The sequence below is a fragment of the Monodon monoceros genome, unplaced genomic scaffold (genome assembly GCF_005190385.1).
Source record: "Monodon monoceros isolate NGI ecotype Baffin Bay Population unplaced genomic scaffold, NGI_Narwhal_1 Super_Scaffold_12, whole genome shotgun sequence".
Taxonomy (NCBI): Eukaryota; Metazoa; Chordata; class Mammalia; order Artiodactyla; family Monodontidae; genus Monodon; species Monodon monoceros.
This window is the reverse complement of record NW_021703768.1, coordinates 157,775,946-157,796,224: the sequence shown is the minus strand read 5'-3', so window position 1 is coordinate 157,796,224 and position 20,279 is coordinate 157,775,946. Positions and strand designations below refer to the sequence as shown.

Sequence of the window (20,279 nt, the reverse complement as noted above, 5' to 3'; positions counted from 1 at the left end):
AGCTTAAAAATTCTGGGGAGTAATTTGACAAGCACTGATGTTACCGGTTGAATTTTGTCCCCTCCGAAGAAAATCTTGAAGCCCTAACCCCCAGAACCTCAAAATGTGACCGTATTTGGCAATAGGGCCACTGCAGATATGATTAGTTAAGATGAGGTCATGGAGTGGGGCAGCCTCTAATCCAATATGACCGATGTCCTTATAAGAAGATAAAGATTTGGACAGAGCCGCAGAGAGGAGACAGCCATGTGACAACGGAGGCAGACACAAGCAAAGCACGCCTCCAAGGAATGCCAAGGATGACCAGACACCAACAGAAGCCAGGAGGGACAGGAAGGATGCCACCCAGGGTGTCAGAGGAGCTTGGTCTTGCTGCTTTCTAGCCTCCAGAACTGTGAGAAAGTAAATTTCTGTTGTTCATGAGCCAGCCAGTTGGTGGTACTTTGTTACCGTTGTCCCAGGAGACTCGAAAAACGATACTGTCACACACCCACGTCCAAGTGTGTGCTCCCTCCTCTCACGCCCTCCCTGGCTCCGTACCCTCATCCCAAATTTGGAGTTTACCATTCCTGGGCAGGTCTTTACCTACTTTTAGCACAAAAGGATGTCTTCCCACAAGAGCACCATCTTGATGGATTTTTTTTTGGTTCGTTTTCTAAAGGTTCGAAAGTAGACGACTCTGTGGTTTCTAGTTTAATCACGAAGTTGTGCAACCACCAGCCCAACTTAATTCCAGGACATTTTCATCACCCCCAAAACAAACCCCCCCTCCCATTAGCCATCACTCCCCATCCTCCCCTCCCCCAGCCCCAGGCAACCACGAATCCACTTTCCGTCTCCATGGATTTGCCTCTTCTGGACACTTCATCTAAACGGCATCACACGCTATGTGGCCTTTGTAATCTGGCTTCTTTCAATGAGCATCATGTTTCCAAGGTTCATCTGTGCTATAGTGTGTATCCCATTTTGCACGTTTTTAAACTTTACATAAATTTTCTTACATCGTCCAAAGCCTTCTGCAACTTGCCTGTTTTCATCGATGCTTGGTTTCTGAGATTCATCCAAGGCAAAAGGCCTCTCTTTGGAGCTGCTATATGGCATTCCACTGCTGTTTATTGAGCCAACCATCGTTCCTGTTGGTGATGCCTAGATGCTGTGTTCCCAGGGGATTCTGAGAGCCGCCTCCTGGTGCCCAGAACTTCCTTCTTTATCTGTAACCCAGTGTGCCCACTGTGTGCCAGGATACAGCAGGGGATGAAAGAGACCAGAACTCCTGCCCTCCTGAAACTGACATCCCAGTTGAGGAGACAGAGGAAACACAAGATGAATAAATAAACTATTTGCTATGTCAGGTCGTGCTCAGTGCTAGGGAGGAAAAAAGCCAGAAAGAGAGATTGGGAGGTGGTGATAGGAGGTGACAGCTGAGCCAAGAGCCGAAGGAAGTGAGGGAGTGAACCACTTGGAGATCTGGGAGAAGATGTTCCAAGTGTAGGGGCACAGCCTGTGCAAAGTCCCTGGGGCAGGATAGTGCTTGGTGTGTTGAATGAACAGCAAGGAGGTCCGTGTGTCTGGAGCAGAGTGAGCAAGGGGGAGAGAGGGAGGTGGGGAGGGCAGGCAGGGGACGGGGCAGGTTGTGCAGGGCCTTGTGCACGGAGGGGAGGACTTGAGTTTTTACCCAGAGGGAGGTGGGAGCCCTGGAGGGCTGTGGGCAGAGGATGGACACGTTGTGGCTCAGTTTATACCAGGGTAAGCGTCCTCCCCACCTCTTATGGTGGTTGCAAGGATTAAATGAGTGCGCCCAGCAGAGAGCAAGCGCCCGGGCACCCACGGCTGCCCCATCCTTATTTGTGATCCTTATTTTTCCCGTTCCCCGGAGAGTCCACAGCTGGCCCTGGCAAGGCCGGCACACCTGGGGCAAGCCCCCCCGCCCCCCTGCCCTCCCCCCCACACCCCTGCACTCCGTGGTGTCGCCTTCCCGGGAGGCTCGGGTTCCCGGATCCCCTTACCCCGGCGGCTCGGCTGTCGCTCCTTGGGCCGGGGGAGGGGAGGCTGCAGGAAGCGGCGGATCCGGCGGCTGTGGCCGTGGCCCCGGTGGCCGAGCTCCTCCTGCCATGGAGACCACAGCGGTCCGCGAGGCCCGGGGGGCCGAGGCCCCACGCCTGCCCGCGCCCCCGCCCTCGCCCGCCGAGCCCCCGGCTGCGTCCCCCACCCCGGCCGCGCCCCGAGCCCGCCCGCGCCTCATCTTCCGCACGCAGCTGGCTCACGGCAGCCCCACGGGCAAGATCGAGGGCTTCACCAACGTCCGCGAGCTTTACGCCAAGATCGCCGAGGCCTTCGGGATCGCGCCCACCGAGGTGAGGCCCCCGGACCCCCAGCACCCGAGGCCCACCGGCTGACCGGGGGTAGGGGTGGACCCTGGACGCCGGGACTGGGGCCCCAGAACGCCCATCTTCGGATGGAGGGGACCCGATCTCCGGATCTCAGAGACGCACCTCTCAGATCCTGGGGTGTCCGTACCCGGTGGACCCCCTGCGCAAAACATGCGCACGTCTTAGGGTTAACGGATGCCTAGTTCGTCCAGGAAAACACTGGGCTGACCCAGCTAGGAGTGGACCCCAGCTCTCAGGGAAGCGCCTATGTTTCCTGGGCGCGGCTGCGGGGCTGTGGTTCCAGGCAGCCCCCTTTCAGGTGAGAAGTCCGAGGCCGCGGGGGGTCAGGGGCTGGGTTGTAAGTGCGCCTCGCAGCCCCGAGGGGGCGCCAGCAGATTTAGAACAGTTTTAAAAGATGGGGGTGACAGGGCAACGAAGGGTTAAAAGGGGAAGTCTGGGGGGGTGGGAGAGGGGCGTCCTCCTGCCCTAAGTCTCCTTCTCACCCTGCTCCCCATTCTGGGGGTCCCAGTCTCCTCGCCTCCCACCCCATTCTGAGAGGATCCCATACTCTGCCATTACACGTGACTGCGATCCTGGTAGGGGATGACTGGGGTCAGTTTCGTGCCTCTTTGCGCCTCGGTTTCCCTATCAGGCCCCTGAGCCCAACCCCCGGTTGTTTTGCGCAGACGGTGGGGGATGAATGAGGTCTGTCATTAATTTGGGGTTCCCCCTCCCCTCGGGACAGATCTTATTCTGCACCCTAAACAGCCACAAAGTGGACATGCAGAAACTCCTAGGCGGCCAGATAGGGTTGGAGGACTTTATCTTTGCCCACGTGCGCGGCGAGACCAAAGAGGTGGAGGTCACTAAGACCGAGGACGCCCTGGGACTGACCATCACTGACAACGGGGCTGGCTATGCCTTCATCAAGGTGCCCGTGGGGGCGGGTGGCTTCCCGGGTGCCCCTCTCTGCCCCTCTCTGGTGTGAACAGGACCTAAGAGGGGCCGCTGGGGTGGCCCTGTGAGTGACTCTGGGTCCCTGCAGAGGATCAAGGAAGGCAGCATCATCAACCGGATCGAGGCAGTGTGCGTGGGCGACAGCATTGAGGCCATCAACGACCACTCAATCGTTGGCTGCCGCCACTACGAGGTGGCCAAGATGCTCCGGGAGCTGCCCAAGTCGCAGCCTTTCACCCTGCGCCTGGTTCAGCCCAAGAGAGCTTTCGGTGAGGGCCACCTGGGGCCCAGGGGGCAGGCTGGTGGGGGGCGGTGGGGAAGCTCTTCCAGAAATTGGTCCTCTGCATGCACCGGGTGGCAAAGGGTAGGGGGATGGGACAGGATGGAAGGTTCTAGGTGCCTCTGGTGACAGGACAGGGAGCTTCTGGCACTGTATGAGGAACAGGAGGGTCATTTCTAGATTGTCATAGAGTTGGTCTGGGCATGGGGGTCGGGGGAGGCTTGGGAAGATTGGGAAAGGATGAGGAGGTATCTGGATCTATTTTGTAGCTGGTCTGGGAGCTTTTAAAGTACTGCTATGAGGCTCTGGTGAGTTCTTGAAAGTGACTCTCAAAGGGAGCTCTAGAATGCAGCTTTTCAAAGAGAAGTCTGTGACTGGTCCATGGATGAGATAAGGAGGTCCCTGTCGAAGAAGGATTCTTAACCTCAGCACTATTCACATCTGGGGCTGGATGATTGTTGTGGGGCGGTCTTGGGCACTGTCAGGTTCGACCTAACAGGTGCCAGTGTCTCCCCTGAGTTGTAACAATCAAAAGCGTCTCTAGGTATTGTCAATGTCACGGGGGGGGGGGTGGCAAAATCACACTCCTCCCCCCCCGCCCCCCGTGCCAGCTGGGTTGAGAACCTTGATCTAGAATGTAGATCACCTTGTTTAGTTCAGCAGACAATTGTTTTCCATAAGTAGACTTTCTCAAGGAAGGAAGCAGGATGCTAATTTCCATTCTGGCACAGCCTTCTTATCTCATCATGGACTGGCCCTTTGAGTCACCCTGTCCCAGAACAAGAGGTTCTAAAGGTGCCCTGGCCCATGTGGAGGGAGGTCCCAGGAGAGTGCGACAGGATGGGGTCCTAGATCTGCCCTGGAGCAGGACAGTGAACTCTGAGAGCCGTGAGCAGGTTAGGAAGAGCCAATTCTAGAGCAAGGAGCTTTCTAGATTGATCCTCTGGGCACAAGGAGAATCTTAAGCAGTCTCTTCTAGAGAAAGTCATGTTGAGAGGAGGAGGGAAATTTGAGGGAAGAAAGGATTCTCAAGTATGGTCCCTGAGGATTCACCCATGGACATAAGGAGGACTTTGAACGGTAGGAATGTTCTAGAAAGGCTCAGCTGGTGGCTTCTGAGTGTTTAGGAAGATATGGATCTGCCCAGAACACATGCACCTCCTCCACTCTGTCCCCTCCAGATATGATCGGCCAGAGGAGCCGGAGCAGCAAATGCCCCACGGAGGCAAAAGTCAGCAGTGGGAGGGAGACCCTGCGGCTTCGGTCTGGGGGGGCTGCCACTGTGGAGGAAGTGGTGAGTGGAGGGGAGAAGGGTGGACATCAGGGTCTCTTGCACCTAGAGTTCTATCGCTGACTCAGCATGACCTTGGGTAAGACCCTCTCCTTTGCCCAGCCTCAGTTTCCCTACCTGCAAAGTGGGCCCTTGTCAGTCAGGGCAGTAATGGTGGGACCAGAAGCATTGACTAATGTGTGGTCCCAGTCTGCTGTCACCTAAGGGGTGGGGGACTGGGGAGGGGGCTGGGCTGGAGTGATCCCAGGCTTCTGACCCTCTGCTTTGCTCCCTACGACCCCAGCCTAGTGAATTTGAGGAGGAGGCATCTCGGAGGGTGGATGACCTGCTGGAGAGCTACATGGGCATTCGGGACCCAGAGCTGGGTAAGGGGCCAGGGTAAGCCGGGTGGACCCTGGGGGGAGGACAGCCCATGGGGAGGAGGCAAGGGTCCCAGGGGAAGCTGGCGTCCCCCCAGGGAGCGCCCTCACCCACTTCCCCTCGGCTCGGCCTGCAGCGTCCACCATGGTGGAGACATCCAAGAAGACAGTGAGTGTCCAGGAGTTTGCACGCCATTTAGACTCCGTTTTGGGCGAGTTCGCCTTCCCGGACGAGTTTGTGGTGGAGGTGTGGGCCGCCATCGGCGAGGCCAGGGAGGCCTGTGGCTAGTCTGCCCCGGGGCCGAGCGCAGCCCCAGCCCGGAGCCCAGCCCCCTGTCCCAGCCCTCCCGGCCAGTTCCCCAAGCCCAGCCCTGCTCTGGAGTCCAGAAGCCCAGATCTGAGACCCAGCCCTGCTCTAGAGCCCAGCCCAGCTCAGAGTCCAAGCCCAGATCTGAGACTGGTATCACCTCTAGAACCCACACCAGTTTTGAGACTGAGCCCAGCCCTGAGACTCGGCCATGCTCTAGAACCCAGCTCAGCTCGGAGACCAAGCCCAGATCTGAGACCAAATTCACCTCTAGAACCCATACTAGTTTTGAGACCAAGAGCAGCCCTGAGACCCAGCCCTGCTCTAGAACCCAGCCCAGCTCAGAGACCAAGCCCAGATCTGAGACCCAGCCCTCCCCTAGAACCCAGTTCAGCTCGGAGACCAAGCTCCCCTCTAGAGCCAAGGCCAGCTCTGAGACCACGTTCACCTCTAGAACCCATACCAGTTTTGAGACCAAGCCCAGCTCTGAGACCAAGCCCTGCTCTGGAACCCAGGCCAGCTCTGAGGCCCAGTTCATCACTAGAACCCAAGCCAGTTCTGAGATGCAACCCAGCTCCAGAACCCAGTTCTCCTCTAGAACCCAGGACAGCTCAGAGACCAAGCCCAGATCTGAGACCCAGCCCTGCTCTAGAACCCAGCTCAGCTCGGAGACCAAGCTCCCCTCTAGAGCCAAGGCCAGCTCTGAGACCACGTTCACCTCTAGAACCCATACCAGTTTTGAGACCAAGCCCAGCTCTGAGACCAAGCCCTGCTCTGGAACCCAGGACAGCTCTGAGGCCCAATTCATCACTAGAACCCAAGCCAGTTCTGAGATGCAACCCAGCTCCAGAACCCAGCTCTCCTCTAGAACCCAGGACAGCTCTGAGGCTAAGCTGAGCTCTGATATAAAGTCAAGTTTGGGAACCCAGACAAGTTTTAAGAGCCACCCCGGCTCTGAAATCAATCCTAGTTCTGAAAGTCAGGACAGCTTTATGACCCAGCCCTGCCTTAAAACTCGACCCAACTCTGGAACGCAAGACAGCTCCATGACCCAGTTGTACCTGGACACCTGGTCTAGCTCAGAAACGCCAGTTAGTTCTGGAACCCAGGTGAGACTCAAGAAGCAGCCCAGTTACAGAAGCCATGTCAGCTCAGGATTCAAAGACAGTTCCGAAACGCAACCCTATTCTCATGCCCAGACCAGCTCAGGAACCCAGATGCACGCTGCAGGGCAGTCCAGGCCCAGACCCCACCCCGATACTAGGGCCCAGCCCAGCTCCAATGATGAATCCAGCTCAGAGACTGAGCCCAGCTCTATACCCCAGACTAGTGCAACAAGCAGGCCTGTCTCCAGAATTCAGACAAGCTCTGGACCCCCATCCATCTCTGGGGCAAGGCCCGCCTCCAGAGCTCCACTTGATGCCAAGACCCGCCCTCACTGCAGAACACAGAGCGGCTCTAGAACGTCATCCAGCTCTGGGACCCAGACAGACTTCAAGGCTTGGCCAATTTCCAGAGTTCAGTCCAGCTCAGGCACCCCACCCAGCTCCAGAACTCAGCTCAGTTCTAGAGCACAGGCTGGCTCTGAAATCCCATCCAGCTCTAAAACACAGTCAATTGCTGAGACCTACTTGAGTTCCAGAGTCCAGCTAAAGTCTGGGCCTGGGACCCAGACCAATGCAGCAACAGACTTAAGCTCCACAGCTCTGTCAAGCTCTGAGAGCAGGCCCAGCTCCAGGACCCAGACCTGCCTGGGAACTCAAAACACCTCTGGGACCCAGCTCATCTCAGAAACCCTGCCAAGCTCTAGAAACCAACTCCAGACCACACCCCCAGGCAACTCTGGTATTGAGCCGGACTTTGGGAGACAGACCAGCTCTGGAACTCAGCTCATCTCTACAGCCCAGCCCAGCTCTGGGACCCAGACCAGTTCAAGAATACAGCCCAGTTCTGGAACCCAACCCAGCTCCGGAACGCAGACCAGCTCTGGAACCCAGCTCAACTCTGAGACCCAGCCCAGTGCAATAATGCAGCCCCTCTCTGGAGTCCACCTCATTTCTGGAACCGAAACCAGCTCCAGAACGCAGACCAGTTCTGGAACCCAGCTCAACTCTGAGACCCAGCCCAGCTCTGGGACCCAGACCAGTGCAAGAATTCAGCCCAGCTCTGGAGCCCAGCTCAGCTCCAGAACCCAGTTCAGCTCTAGAACTCAGTTCAGATCTGAGACTCACCACAGCTCTGAAACCCAGACCAGTTCAAGAACCCAGCCCAGCTCTGGAATCCACCTTAGTTCCAGAACCGAATCTGTTTCTGAAACCCAATCCAGCTCCAGAAGCCAGACCAGCTCAAGAATACATCTCAGCTCTAGAAATGGGCTCCGCCCACCAACCCCTGGCCTTGACCCCAGAACCCAGGCTGATCCCACTCCCCCAGCCCGACCTCAACACCCAGGCCCACCACTCAGAGCCCCACCTACAGGTCCTAGGAGGGTCTCTCACCCTCAGTCCCATGATCGGGTTCAAGGAGCCCAGGCCGATACTGGCCCAGGCCGAAGCCCATCCACTTCTGCCCTGTTCCCACGGCCGTGGTCCCCCTCCGTCCCGCAGAAACCAGCCCTTCCCCCCAAGCCCCAGCTGAGACCCCAGAAGTCCACCCCACCCACCAAATCTGTCATCCCTAGTTCTGCCACCAGGGCGGCCCTCCTGCATTCCCAGCCCCCTGAACCCTCAGCTCAGGGGCCTGCCCCCTCCCCCAAGCTCAGGGAGCCAGGGCCAGCTCCGCCGGCGTCAGAGCCCCTCCCCTACCATGGGGGGCTATAGCTTGGGGGTGACATACTTGTGGCCCCCATCCCCTCTCCTGCCCCTCCCAGCCTGGGTCCCCCAGAAGCAGCAGGTGACCTCATTCCCCCACAGGCGGGGTGTGGGGGGGGTGAGGGAGGGTGGACACAGGGGCTTTGGTTTCACCCGGGCCTGACTCTGGGAGCTGTAAGCAGATCCCAGGTCTGTGGAGGGGAGGCGGGGTGAGGCGGCGGGCGGGGGGGGGGGGGGAAGTTGGGGCAGGAGGCGGTTTCCCCCTCATGTACCTCGAGGGCTCGTGGGGAATAAAGGCACCTCCCACCCCTGCAGCCCTGTGTGTCATTTTTGGGGGGTGTTTGGGGGAGAGCAGAGGAAGGGGCAGGCGTGAGGGTCTGGGGGGCTGACATGACAGCACTAGATGCTTCTTACGTGGCTACGATGTGCCAGGCGCATTGTTAAGTGCCAAGTGTGCAGGTGCTCATGGACCTGCAGACACACGGTGCTCTAGACAAACTCAGTCGTTCGGCCATTCTGTCTGCCTTTACTGAGCACCTACTATGGGCCAGGAGCTGCTTGTTCAAGGCATGGGGAGTCTGAAGGGCTGAGTGAATAGATGGCTAAACCACAAGCTTATGAGGGAGTGCATCCCATCTGCCCTGGAGGAAGCAGGCGTGTACGCCATGGTCCCTGTGTGTCTTGCCCTCTCTTTTCCTCACCTGCAAAATGGGTTTAATCCCAGAACCCTCTCCTAGGGGCTGTAGGGAGGCTTCCAGGAGATCCAAGCTGTAAAGTGCTTAGGGAAGACTCAATAAAGGAAATGGGGAGAGGAGCTGGAAGCCAGCCCAACCTCTTGGGGCTTCCACAGCCCCCCAGTCCTGCTCGGCTGCCACACGGTTGGATAGGAATATTGATACAAGAAACTTCAATAATTGACGATTTCAGAGCCAAAAGAGATTATATTTTGGCAAGAGAGGGAGTCTCTTGCCCGTTCTCATTCAACCTTTTCTAGACAGAGCCTTCTCAAATTGGGCTGTCAAAGGGAATCAACTGTACCCCAGTAAGTAGGTCATATTCAGGGGTCAGAGGGGGTCAGAGTCCCCCATTTCTGGAGGATTTCTGCAAGGGGAGGCTTACAAGTCTGCTTTCCTCCAGACACCATCCCAGCATTGCCCACACCCTTCCTGGGATTGGGAGGGGCCTCTGAGTGGGGAGGGGGCGGAGAGAGGGGAGGGGCTTTGGAAAGGGGAGTCAGGGAAGAGTTGGAGGGTCCCCAGGGATGATGGAAGACAGCACACAATCCTGCCACTCAAACTGTCCATCCTGCACTCCTGGCTCCTGGACTTCCGAACAGGCAGATGCGACTGACAGGGAGGACAAAGTTTAGATGGGGGACATGCTGGCAGGGTGCTCTGTCCTTCCAGAGCTGCCCCCGACGTCCAGCCCTGGCCCTACTGCATCGTGGACCTGCGGGTGAGCTGGGGTTGCAGGGAGAGCGACCTGGGCCGGGTACTGAGGCGAGGGTGGAGGCGCCGGATCACCGCCCGGCGAAACAGGATGTACACCCAGGGGTCGAGGATCTGGTTCCAGGTGGCCACGCGCAGGTAGATAAGCAGCTGCTTCTCGGTGGCTCGGGACAGCTGCCCAGTCGGGCTCATGGCAGGCGGGCTCCGCAGCACCGTCTGGGCGATAAAGACCTGCGGGGGGAGGGGGGTGTGTGCGTGTGGCCAGAGCGGTCAGCCGGGGGCCAGGCCGGCCACCAGCCCTGCCCTCCACCAGTACCTGCCCGGGCCACCTGCCATCCACCGAGATCCCGTGCTGATTTTGTCCCCGAGGTGCTGTGTGACCCCGGGAGAGCTGCCTGACCTCTCTGAGCTTCAGCTGATGTGGCCAAAAAATAGCACACTTTTCCTGCTCCTCTCCTGGGCACAATTAAACGTGGTGGACAAGAGGACTTGCAGGTGCGAGCAGGTGGAATCACTGCGACTGCCAGTTTTATTATTCTATCAAACATTTATATTTTATACAAATTTTATAATATAATATCAAATTATGGTATAAAATTGTATATTAAATAATTAAATTTTATGCTGTTTATTTTAAGTCAGTTTATATTATATTAAAATTTATAGTTTATAAAATTTTATGTTAAATAATGTTTGTTAAATTCTTATATTAAATCACTTTAATATATTTTATTAAATATTGGATTTTATATTTAATATTATACAATATATAATGTAATAAGGTATTTACAGATTATCATAGAATATAGTTACCTAATAATTAATATATTGTTAATTATAACTATTATATATAGTTATGCTATATATATTATATAGTATTTAAAGTTATATATGTAATTATATAATATATAACATAATTATAAGGATGTGACTATACATTACATAATGATTGATATAATTATTAAGTATTAATTAATAACATGTAATTATAGCTATATGTTATATAGTATTTAACAATTACATAATATATATTATATGATTGATATATTATTAAGTATGAATGAATAATATATAACTATAGTTATATGTTATATAGTATTTAACAGTTGTATAATATATAACTATATATTATATAATGATTGATATAATTGTTAAATATTAAATAATAATATGTAATTATAGCTATATGTTATACAGTATTTAAAAATTATATAATGATTGATATAATTATTAATTCTAATCTAATATAATTAATTATAATTATTATATTTCATAATTATAATCAAATTTATACTATATTTAATATAATTATATTCATATTGTATTGCATGTATTATATTAAAATAAATTTTTTCTTTTTTTTTTGGCTGCACCATACAGCTTGCGGAACCTTAGTTCCCTGACCAGGGATTGAACCTGTGCCCTCAGCAGTGTAAGTGCAGAGTCCTAACCACTGGACCGCTAGGAAATTCCCCCAAAATTATTATTTTAAAATTGTTTCCTGAGCACCTAGAGTGTGCTGGGCAATTCTGGGGACACTGCAGTGGCCAAGACAGACCCAGGTCCCACTTGCACAGGTTCACAGGCTCACAGCCCCATTAGGACATGTGACCAGGTGGCTGCAGCTTGGCGGTGGGAGTGGGGGTGACCTAGCAGTGATGGAGGCACTGTTGGAGCCCAGAGTAGGAGCCTGACCGGGCTTGGGAGAGGTAACCAGATGGCGAATAGGAGTTTCCCAGGTGAGTTTGAAGGAAGTGTCTGTGGGCCTTTCTTCTGGGACAATAGGGAGCTATGGGAGGTTTTAGAGCAGGAGTTACCTCATGGGCCAAATCTGGCCTGCCACCTGTTTTTGTTTTGCTTTGTTTGCTTTTTTTTTGCCTTTTTGGTTTGTTTTGTTGTTTTGCTAAGAATGTTTTTACATGTGTCAATGGTGAGAGAAAAAAATTAGAAAGCATATTTTGGGGGTTTTTTAATTTAAAAAAATTTTTATTTTTTATTTTTTGGCCATGTCACGCAGCATGCTCAACTAGGGATCGAACCCACACCCCCTGCAGTGGAAGCACGGAGTCTTAACCACTGGGCCACCAGGGTAGTGGCCTAGAAAGCGTATTTTGCGACGTGACAATGACATGAAATTCAAATTTCAGAGTCCGTAAATGAAGTCCTATTGGTGCACAGTCACGCCCATTTGTTTCCATGTAGCTTTCATGCCACAGCAGCAGAGCTGCGTCGTTGTCACAGAGACTGTGTTTAAATGGCTTACTATATGGCCTTTTAGGAAAAACTTTGCTGCCCAAGGGGACCAGGAATCGTTTAATGATTCAATGATTCTACCTAGGATGCCTTCCTGGTTTTTACCTAACAGCTCAACTTCTATTTATCCTACAAAGCCTCAGTTCCAATGGTTCAGAGCAGGGCAGGGCTCATCCTGGGTATTTCAAGAGAGTCAAGGCTGGAGGGCAGGGAGAAAGAAGAGGCTGAGACGGATCCTTGTCAGGGACCTCTTGGTGAAGGTGACATTTGAGGGAAGACATGGAGGAGTGAGGGAGTGATCCATGTGGAGATCTGGGGTGGGGGAAAGCATTCCAGGCAGAGGGTACAGCCCAGTGCAAAGGTCCTGGGGCAGGACTGAGCCTGGCATGTTGGAGGAACAGCCAGGAGGTCCATGTGTCTGGAGCAGAGTGAGCGAGGGGGAGAGAGGGAGGAGGGGAGGGCAGGGAGGGGACGGGGCAGGTCGTGCAGGGCCTTGTGGGTGGCAGGGAGGACTTGGGCTTTTACCCTGAGGGAGGTGGGAGCCCTGGAGGGCTGTGGGCAGAGCGGGGACCTGACTCAGGTGCTCACAGGCACCGTCTAGATGCTGCTCGATAAATAATAATGATAATAATTACAAGTGAATATAGAAATGGCCTCAGCTCGACACAGATGTAGAGAGTAAACGTATGGACACCAAGAGGGTAAAGTGGCGGGGTGGGGCGGTGGTGGTGGGATGAATTGGGAGATTGGGATTGACATATATACACTAATATGTATAAAATAGATAACTAATAAGAACCTGCTGTATAAAATAAATAAAATAAACTACAAAAAGAAATGGCCTCAGCTCTATGAGACCAGGCCTGGGAGGGACACCCCCGGTACAGAACAGAAGCACATTTCTCAGCCGGAAGCATCGTCCTGTAACTGCCACTCCCCTGGGACCCATCAGTGCCTGCAGCTTCACGTATCACAAAAAAAATTATGTTCCTTTCTTTTTTTTCTCCCACCATTGACACACGTGAAAACATTCTTAGCAAAACAAAGCAAACCAAATTTGCAATCTTCCTATCCCACAGGTTTAGCTTTTGTTTTAGCCCTTATCACTTCCTAATATCTACCACTTCACTTATTTATATACTATGTTTATTTTCTGTCTTCCCCACGACCTAAGAGTTCCAGGAAGTCAGGCGGTTTTGTCAGTTTTGTTCCCTGTGCAGTGCCTAGACCAGAGCCAGCAACACACTCAAAGCTCAGCAAATGTTTGTTGAAGGAACCAATGAACAAATGAGTTCATGTCATCATCCTGACAGTCACTCTGAGAGGCTGGCACCTTTTTAGTCATCCCCATAATAGGGGGAGATTGAGGCTGGAGGAGATTGAGGCTGGAGATTGACCTGTAGCCAGAGTCACATGATAAGTCCTTGTTGGATGTGGGCTGGAAACCAAGTATCTGATTCCAGTCTCCAGACTTGTCACCATCCAGTCAGAAATGGAAAAATAACCACTCCAAGCGGCCAATTACATCAATCAGTGGAAGGACTTCAGCAAGCTCCCCTGACTCAGGGAAGATCTGTGCAAGGCTAGGGTCCAGCCCAGAACTAGGCACAAAGTAGAAATGATTCAGTAATTGTACCTGGAATGTCCTCCCTGCTTTTCTCTGGCAGGTAAACTCCTCTTCATCCTTCAAAACCCCAGCTCCAATGCCCCTCTTCCAGAAAGCCTTCCCTGATATCCCAGGGAGAGCCTGGGAGCCCTTCCCTGGGCATCTCAGTCCCAGGACACTGCCTCTGCCCCAGTCCTGCCCCCAGTTTGGGATTATCTGTGTCTTGCTCATGGGTTCCTCAAGGAAGGACCCTTGAACACTGGGGTCATGCCCACATTTTCTTGGGCGGACGAGAACCTGAGGGTTATGAATTCATTCGGGAGGAACCGAGGCCCAGTCACCAAGGGTGGGTGGGAGACCCCGGCAGCCCCTGCCCCCGCCACTCACCAGCAGCGGCATCCAGCAGATGCTGGCCACCACCATGATGCCCGTGAGCTGAGCCATCATCTCGACCTCGCAGTCCCGTGGGCGCTGCTGGGCGGCCTCCTGCCCGTGGTAGACGTGGCACAGGGTGGCCACGCTGATCGTGTTGAGCAGGAAGGACAGCCCCACTGAGAGGCTGCCAAGGAGGGTGAAGAGCAAACCGAAGGCCACATCCCCTGGCTCGGCACCGAGTGTGAGGAAGCACCAGGAGCCCGGGTACTGCACGGTGTAGCGACCTACACCCAGCAGGGGCAGCAGGCCCAGCGCCAGCGCGGTGGCCCACACCAGCCCCACAGTGGTCCAAGCCCGGCGCTGCGAGGAGGCTGCGGGCCGTGAGAAGGGCCGGGTGATGCCCAGGTAGCGCTCCGAGGCCATGGCGGCCCCCAGCAGCAGCGGGCACAGGCCAAAAAAGACCATGATGACGCCCATGAAGTGGCAGAGGCTGCAACCGGGGTCCACGGCCTGCCAGTCAAAGAGGGCGGCGTGCTGGGACACCACGATGGTGCCAGTGACCAGCAGCCCCATGAAGTCAGTGATAACCAGGCCACAGAGGAAGGTCAGGAAGGAGGATCGCGCATGGGAGCTGCCCTGCCGCGCACTCACCAGCACACTCAACGCCAGCAGGTTGGAGGCCAGGCCCACCAGGCAGAAGGAGGCCGCGAACCAGGGGGAGGCGATCAGGCGCCGTTCCTCCAGCGTGATGTTTGTTGGCCGCAAACAGGGTCCCAGAGAACTGCCATTGGGCCACATGGCGCCAGAGCGGAGTGGGGAGGGTCACCACCCCATCAGGCCAAGGCTGCAGGTGGGGTGGACTGGCACTGGCTCAGGCACACCTGGGGAGGGTGGTGGCAGAAGAGAAGATTTGCTGGTGATTCATTCTGCATTTTAGTCTGAGCAGCCCTGGTGAACTCCTACACAACCTTCAATGCCCCAGCTCAAATATCCCCTCCTATAGGAAGCCTTTCCTGACCTATCTCACTCCCTACTCAGTAAGTATTACTATTACTACTATGACTAGCTCCAGCCCTGTCCTGCCCAGGCTCAGTGACCCTCAAGGGTGAGGATCAGTTCTGTCTCCTCTGGGAACCCTGAAAGACACCAGTTAGTATTTGCCAGGTCTCAGAGAAGGGCTGAGAAGCCCCAGTTTGAACTCCAGCCCTGGTACCCACTGTGTGACCCCAGGCAAATGATTTCTTCTCTCTAAACTTCCATTTCCCTGCTGGTCATCCATCTGAGCCCTTGGTAGACTGCAGAATCCAGAACAGATTTCAGCTATTGTAAAACAGGACACACCCAGTGTGGGGAGGGCAGCTGGCTGGTGGCCAGAGGTCGCTGGTTCTCGAGTGGGCTCCAAGGTCAGCCTTGTGGGTTACAATTTCTTGTGAAATTGTGGGAGAAACCTGGCCCCATTGGTGTTTTAGGGAGAGCCTTCCTCACATGTTGGAATCGTGTAGATTCTTTTTTTCCCCCGTTTTTGTTTAATAAGAAATAAACCCAGAAATCCAGTTCCATCTGGGAGCAAAACTCAGGTCATTTGGAGCAACAGGATCCCTAGGGACGGGCTATAAACAATAGGAGGAGGGTAATGGGCTATAAACTACCCTGTGTGGGGCTGGGGGAGAAAATTGGAGAGACATATGGGTCTGACTGCCTCGGGTGTGGACGAATCAGCCAGATATGGGGACGTCGAGTAGAAATAGAATGAGACCATTCAAAAGCCAGCTTCCAGGGGCTTCCCTGGTAGTCCAGTGGGTAAGACTCCGCGCTCCCAATGCAGGGGTCCTGGGTTCAATCCCTGGTCGGGGAACTAGATCCCACATGCATGACGCAACTAAAGAGTTACATGCCGCAACTAAGAGTCCACATGCCACAACTAAGAAGTCTGCATGCTGCAACTAAGAAGTCCACATGCCGCAACTATTCCCCAAAAGGACACAGCAGGGAGGGCGTAAGGTCACCCAGGGGGCCGGCACCCCACCCTGGGCGCACACCACAAGCCATCCTTGTGCTGGCAGGGAGGGGGCACTGGGTGGCAGGATCAGAGTGGGCAAAGGTGGGGAGGCAGGACCATGGGAGGCACAGATGGCCCAGGCAGTTAAAGCTCAGAAAGGTCCTCTTATGATCTCCATTTTGCAAAGGCAGGGAACCTGAGGCACAGAGAGGTTAAATAACTAATCCAAAGTCACACAGCCTAGCCGGGGTGGATCTGAGATTTAAACTCGGGCCTCATTACATACAAATGTGTGTAATTGAGTCAAAGGCCTGCAAGTCAGGTGGAGGCTGGTGGGAGGTGGGTGTGGAGGGTCACCATCGTTGGAATTTTCCTTGATGAAAAACAGATAGAATTTTTCTGGAGAATTCCCTGGCGGCCCAGTGGTTAAGACTCCGACCTTTCACTGCCGAGGGCATGGGTTCAGTCCCTGGTCAGGGAACTAAGATCCTGCAAGCTGTGCAGCTCAGCCAAACAAAAAACACACCCACCAAACAAACAAAAAAAAAGGGATAGAATTTTTCTAAAAAGTTGGTCAGACTGGATTCGAACACTGACTTTGCCACAATCCCCGAGGGGAGTCAAGTCCCCGCTCTGAGTCTCAGTCTCCCTTCCTATAAGATGGGGTGGATGATGAGAACGACTTCGTCCGTGCCCAGGGCTAAGCCCACGTAGGCGCTCCATTCATGCTAGCCCTGAGCCCATGCCTGTGACCTAGCCCCAGCAGTGAGCGTGCTCCGCTACCCCCTCGCTCCCCATCTCATTAATTCAGCTCAGCGGCTCCTTATTGAGCCTCATAAATTATCCAGCTCCTGCTGGCCGGCTCCACAGAGCTTCCCTTCCAGGCTGAGAGCCAAGGCCACTGCCACTTCGATGGGGGCGGGGCCTGGAGACGGAAACCTGAACCCCAGAGGGGTGGGGGCTTTCCCCGGTGCTCGGCCATCTGAGCCCTCCACTCCCTGGCAGGGGTGTGCTCTTTGCCATCTCAGATTTGGCCTGCACCTGGATTCCCCCTGGGGCGGGGCGCTTGCTCCCTCCCTCCCTTGAGAGCTGGTAATGCGCTGTTTCTAAACATTCCTGGGGACTCGGGGCTGTGCCTGCGGTCACTGCCCCTGCCTCAGCCCTGAGTGACCGCCAGCTCCTCCCGGGTCTCATGGTCCCCTGGTTCCCCACCCTTGCGCGGGCGCTTATGCACCCGGGGACATACACCCTGTGTCTGCCTCATCTCCCATGTCTGGGAACAAGCCTGTGGCCCAGGGCCTTTGGCCTGGGGGAGGCTGGAAACTGGCACCACTCCCTCTGGCCCCAGCCGGCGGTTTCCAGTCCCCCCGAGGGGTTCAGGTGAGAGCGAACAGCTCAAGTTCCCCAGGCAAGCAGGCCAGAGGGGCACCTGGCGAGGCCTCCCTTCCCCTCCCACATTGGCCGGGAGGGCTGGCAGGGCCCCCACCCTGCAGGGGACTGTGCTCTTCCCAGCCCGAGGGCCATAAGCACCACGGTGTGGCCCTTGGGGGAACTGCTCTCCCTCTCTGTGCCTCAAGAGAAACATGGACCCCAGATTTGCTGGACAAACCCAGGATTCCATGGCCCGAGAGTGGGGAGGTTTGGACTTTGAAGGTCCAGGGTTCTGGAATTCTAACGAGTTCCCAGTTCTGGAAGATGAAGGTCCCAAGAATCTAGAGTTTCAAGGGGCTGAGGTTCCAGAACTTTGATGGGAATTTGGTTGGGTCCTGGGTTCCAGAAATATCTCTCTCGGGTCCTTGGCTCCTCTCTGGAGGATGGACTTTCAGTGCTCCCTCAGCCTCCCTCGGTGAGGCTGGGAGGGATCTATCCACCGCTGTCCCAGAGGCCTGTGCGCTGGGTTGGGCTCGGGCACCAGGCTAGTCCTCCCTCCGCCCACCATGGTGGCTCTCATGGAATGTGGTCTTTGGTTCCCAAGGGCCAGGCCCCTCCTCTGCCTGATGGTCCGTCATCACCTCTGCCCCACTCTTCTCCTCCAGCTCCTGTGATCCATCCGTCTTTCAACAAGTCCCTCTTCCTCTTGACACGCCACCACCTGGCCTGCCCGGCCTGCCTGTCCTCACGCCATGGACCCACCCAGGCTCCCCCAAGGGTGACGGTGACCTCAGACAAACTCGGACTGGAGCCCGCAATCTGCCACTGCCCAGCTGGGGGCTCGACCTTGCTGAGTCTCAGTTTCCCCCTCTGTGAAATGGGGATAACAAGGACACCGACTCGCCTGCTGGCATTCTGGCTGGTCTTCCCGGGCCTGACCTGCTCCTGCCACCAAGACTTTGCCTCCGTTGTGCCCTCCCATCCCCACCCCGCCTGGTGCACCCTTCCTGCTTCCTGGCTGTGTGCATGGGGCAGCCAGGTGGGGGCCCTGATGCTCTGTGTGACCTTGGCCCATTTCCACGTTTCCTAAGTCCTTTAATGCTGCCCAGGTGACCAACGACGATGTCCTCTGGCATGACAGTGCAGGGACCAGGCCAATCTCTGCATCAGTTCCTGCCCTTACCCGATGCAGACCTGCACGCCTGAGGGTGTGGACCCCCTCCACGCCCTTGTGCAGCCACAGACGCCCACACAGACACAAACGCATACATGCAGGGCCACTGTCAGTCCCCAGGCCCACCCCTGCCTTCCCCCACCGCAAGACTCAATTTCCGGGAACTTTTCCTGTTCGTGACAGCAGCCAGGCCCCCACCCCAGAGGCATCACAATCAGCCTGCCAGGGTTGGAGCCGAGCCTTGGCCCGGACTCACACGGTCCCTCCCTGTGAGCCTCAGTTTCCTTATCTGTCCAAGCACCAGCGGGGGACGGATGGGTGATGAAGGGACAGGACCCGAGCCAGGCGGCCAGTGGTTAATGATGGGCACAACTCCGAGTGTGCACACAGACACACAACCAACCGGACGTGTGCTCACACTCACAACCACAGCCAGCACCCTGGCTCCCTCCGCAGCTGTAGTGACACCACAGGACACGGAATGGCCGGGCACAGACCCAGGGAAACCCACACACAAAGCACATCCTCCGCCACACTGGCCACAGAGGCACACGCAGGTGCCCAGGGCCGGTAGCACTCCAGGCACGGGATCCAAGCTCACCAATGCCCCGGAACACCCAGCACCTGGCAATTGTCACCGCCCACGGTGAAACACCCACGGCAGGGCGGGTCACCGCAGGATACACCCAAGGCACACCTGCCCACTCTCATGCCCCGCCCCTAACCTGATGGCCAATTGTCCTCAGCAGGCGATGGTCGATGGGGCGTGCAGGGGTAGCCAGCCGCGCAGTCGTGTCCCGGCGGACCGGGCTGGAGGGGGGCGTGCGGAAGCGGAAGCAGGGCGGCTTCCGGGGCCCCTGAGGAAACTGAGTCACAGCGGGAGAACCACGCCGAGGACCCCGGCACTGCCACGTCGCGGGGCGGGGTCCCGGGCCGCGGGAGGGGCGGCGAGGTCCCCTCCCGGCCTGGAGGGGGTTCGGCGGGGACTAAAAATAGCACGGGGCTGGGGCTCCGTTCTGCGGCCGGCGCCCGTCTCTGCTAGTGTCTGGCTCAATCTCTGTGTCTTTCGGTCTGTCTCCCATCAGCCCCTCCAGTCCCGCGCTGGCCACGCCCCTCCCGCCCGGGCTGATGAGGGTCAGTGGGCGCCCCCTAGCCCAGCGGGGAGACCGCGAGGCCTCCTGGGGGAGGGGGCGCCCATGGGACCCCAGGGCCGTAGGGGCAGGGGCGGTGGCCGGGGTGGCCGGCGCCCTCTCGGGAGCCTCCGCCCGCTCCCCTCCCCCAAGCCCACCCCAGCCAGGTCCCCTCCCGGCGCTCCGGCCGCCAGGCCCAGTGTTATTCACCGTCCGGGCTGCACCCGAGGATGAGAGGGGGCGGGGGCGGGCCCGGCGGGCCCCGCCCCCCAGGGCGCCAGACCCCGACCCAGGGACCCAGGGCTCAGAGCTGGTGAACCCGGTGGGGTGGGGCCTGGCACACAGTAGGTGCCTCATCAGTGTAGGGTCTGTCTGAGGCCCCTGCCCGGGCTGGGGGTAGAGGTGCAGGGACGTTTAGAGGGGAGAGGCGAGCACACTCTCCACCCAGGAGCTTCGTGGGCAGCCTGCTGAGACAGGCTTCTCAAGCAGGTGATCTGGGAGGGCTGTGGGTGGTGGCATTCTAGGGGGAGGGTCCTGTGAGGACACAGGC

The 20,279-nt window shown here is 55.8% G+C and overlaps 3 protein-coding genes across 4 annotated transcripts; 2 read left to right on the top strand and 1 right to left on the bottom strand.

Moving 5' to 3' along the window:
- Positions 1–2,111: 2,111 nt before the first annotated feature.
- On the top strand, positions 2,112–5,585 carry GIPC3 (GIPC PDZ domain containing family member 3). Its single transcript, XM_029218017.1, has 6 exons — positions 2,112–2,354; positions 3,115–3,300; positions 3,415–3,595; positions 4,788–4,900; positions 5,181–5,262; positions 5,394–5,585. The coding sequence occupies exons 1-6, from the start codon at positions 2,112–2,114 to the stop codon at positions 5,543–5,545; spliced, it is 957 nt and encodes a 318-aa protein (XP_029073850.1). The 3' UTR covers positions 5,546–5,585.
- Positions 5,546–6,666, top strand: LOC114892755 (vegetative cell wall protein gp1-like; the record flags this gene model as incomplete). The annotated part of the gene is made up of 1 exon (XM_029218020.1): positions 5,546–6,666. A coding segment is annotated over one exon (915 nt), but the record flags the coding sequence as incomplete, so codon positions are not given.
- A 2,628-nt stretch (positions 6,667–9,294) lies between these two features.
- TBXA2R (thromboxane A2 receptor) lies at positions 9,295–19,692 on the bottom strand. 2 transcript variants are annotated; one of them, XM_029218016.1, is made up of 4 exons: positions 19,325–19,692; positions 14,707–14,936; positions 14,068–14,565; positions 9,295–10,052 (listed from the first exon to the last, which is right to left on the bottom strand). In XM_029218016.1, exons 2-4 carry the CDS (start codon positions 14,851–14,853, stop codon positions 9,807–9,809), a joined length of 891 nt encoding a protein of 296 aa, XP_029073849.1. In that variant the 5' UTR covers positions 14,854–14,936; positions 19,325–19,692; the 3' UTR covers positions 9,295–9,806. The 2 variants fall into 2 exon arrangements, with proteins under 2 accessions (XP_029073849.1, XP_029073848.1); XM_029218015.1 differs by having other exon boundaries at positions 14,068–14,936.
- Between the last annotated feature and the right edge of the window lie 587 nt (positions 19,693–20,279).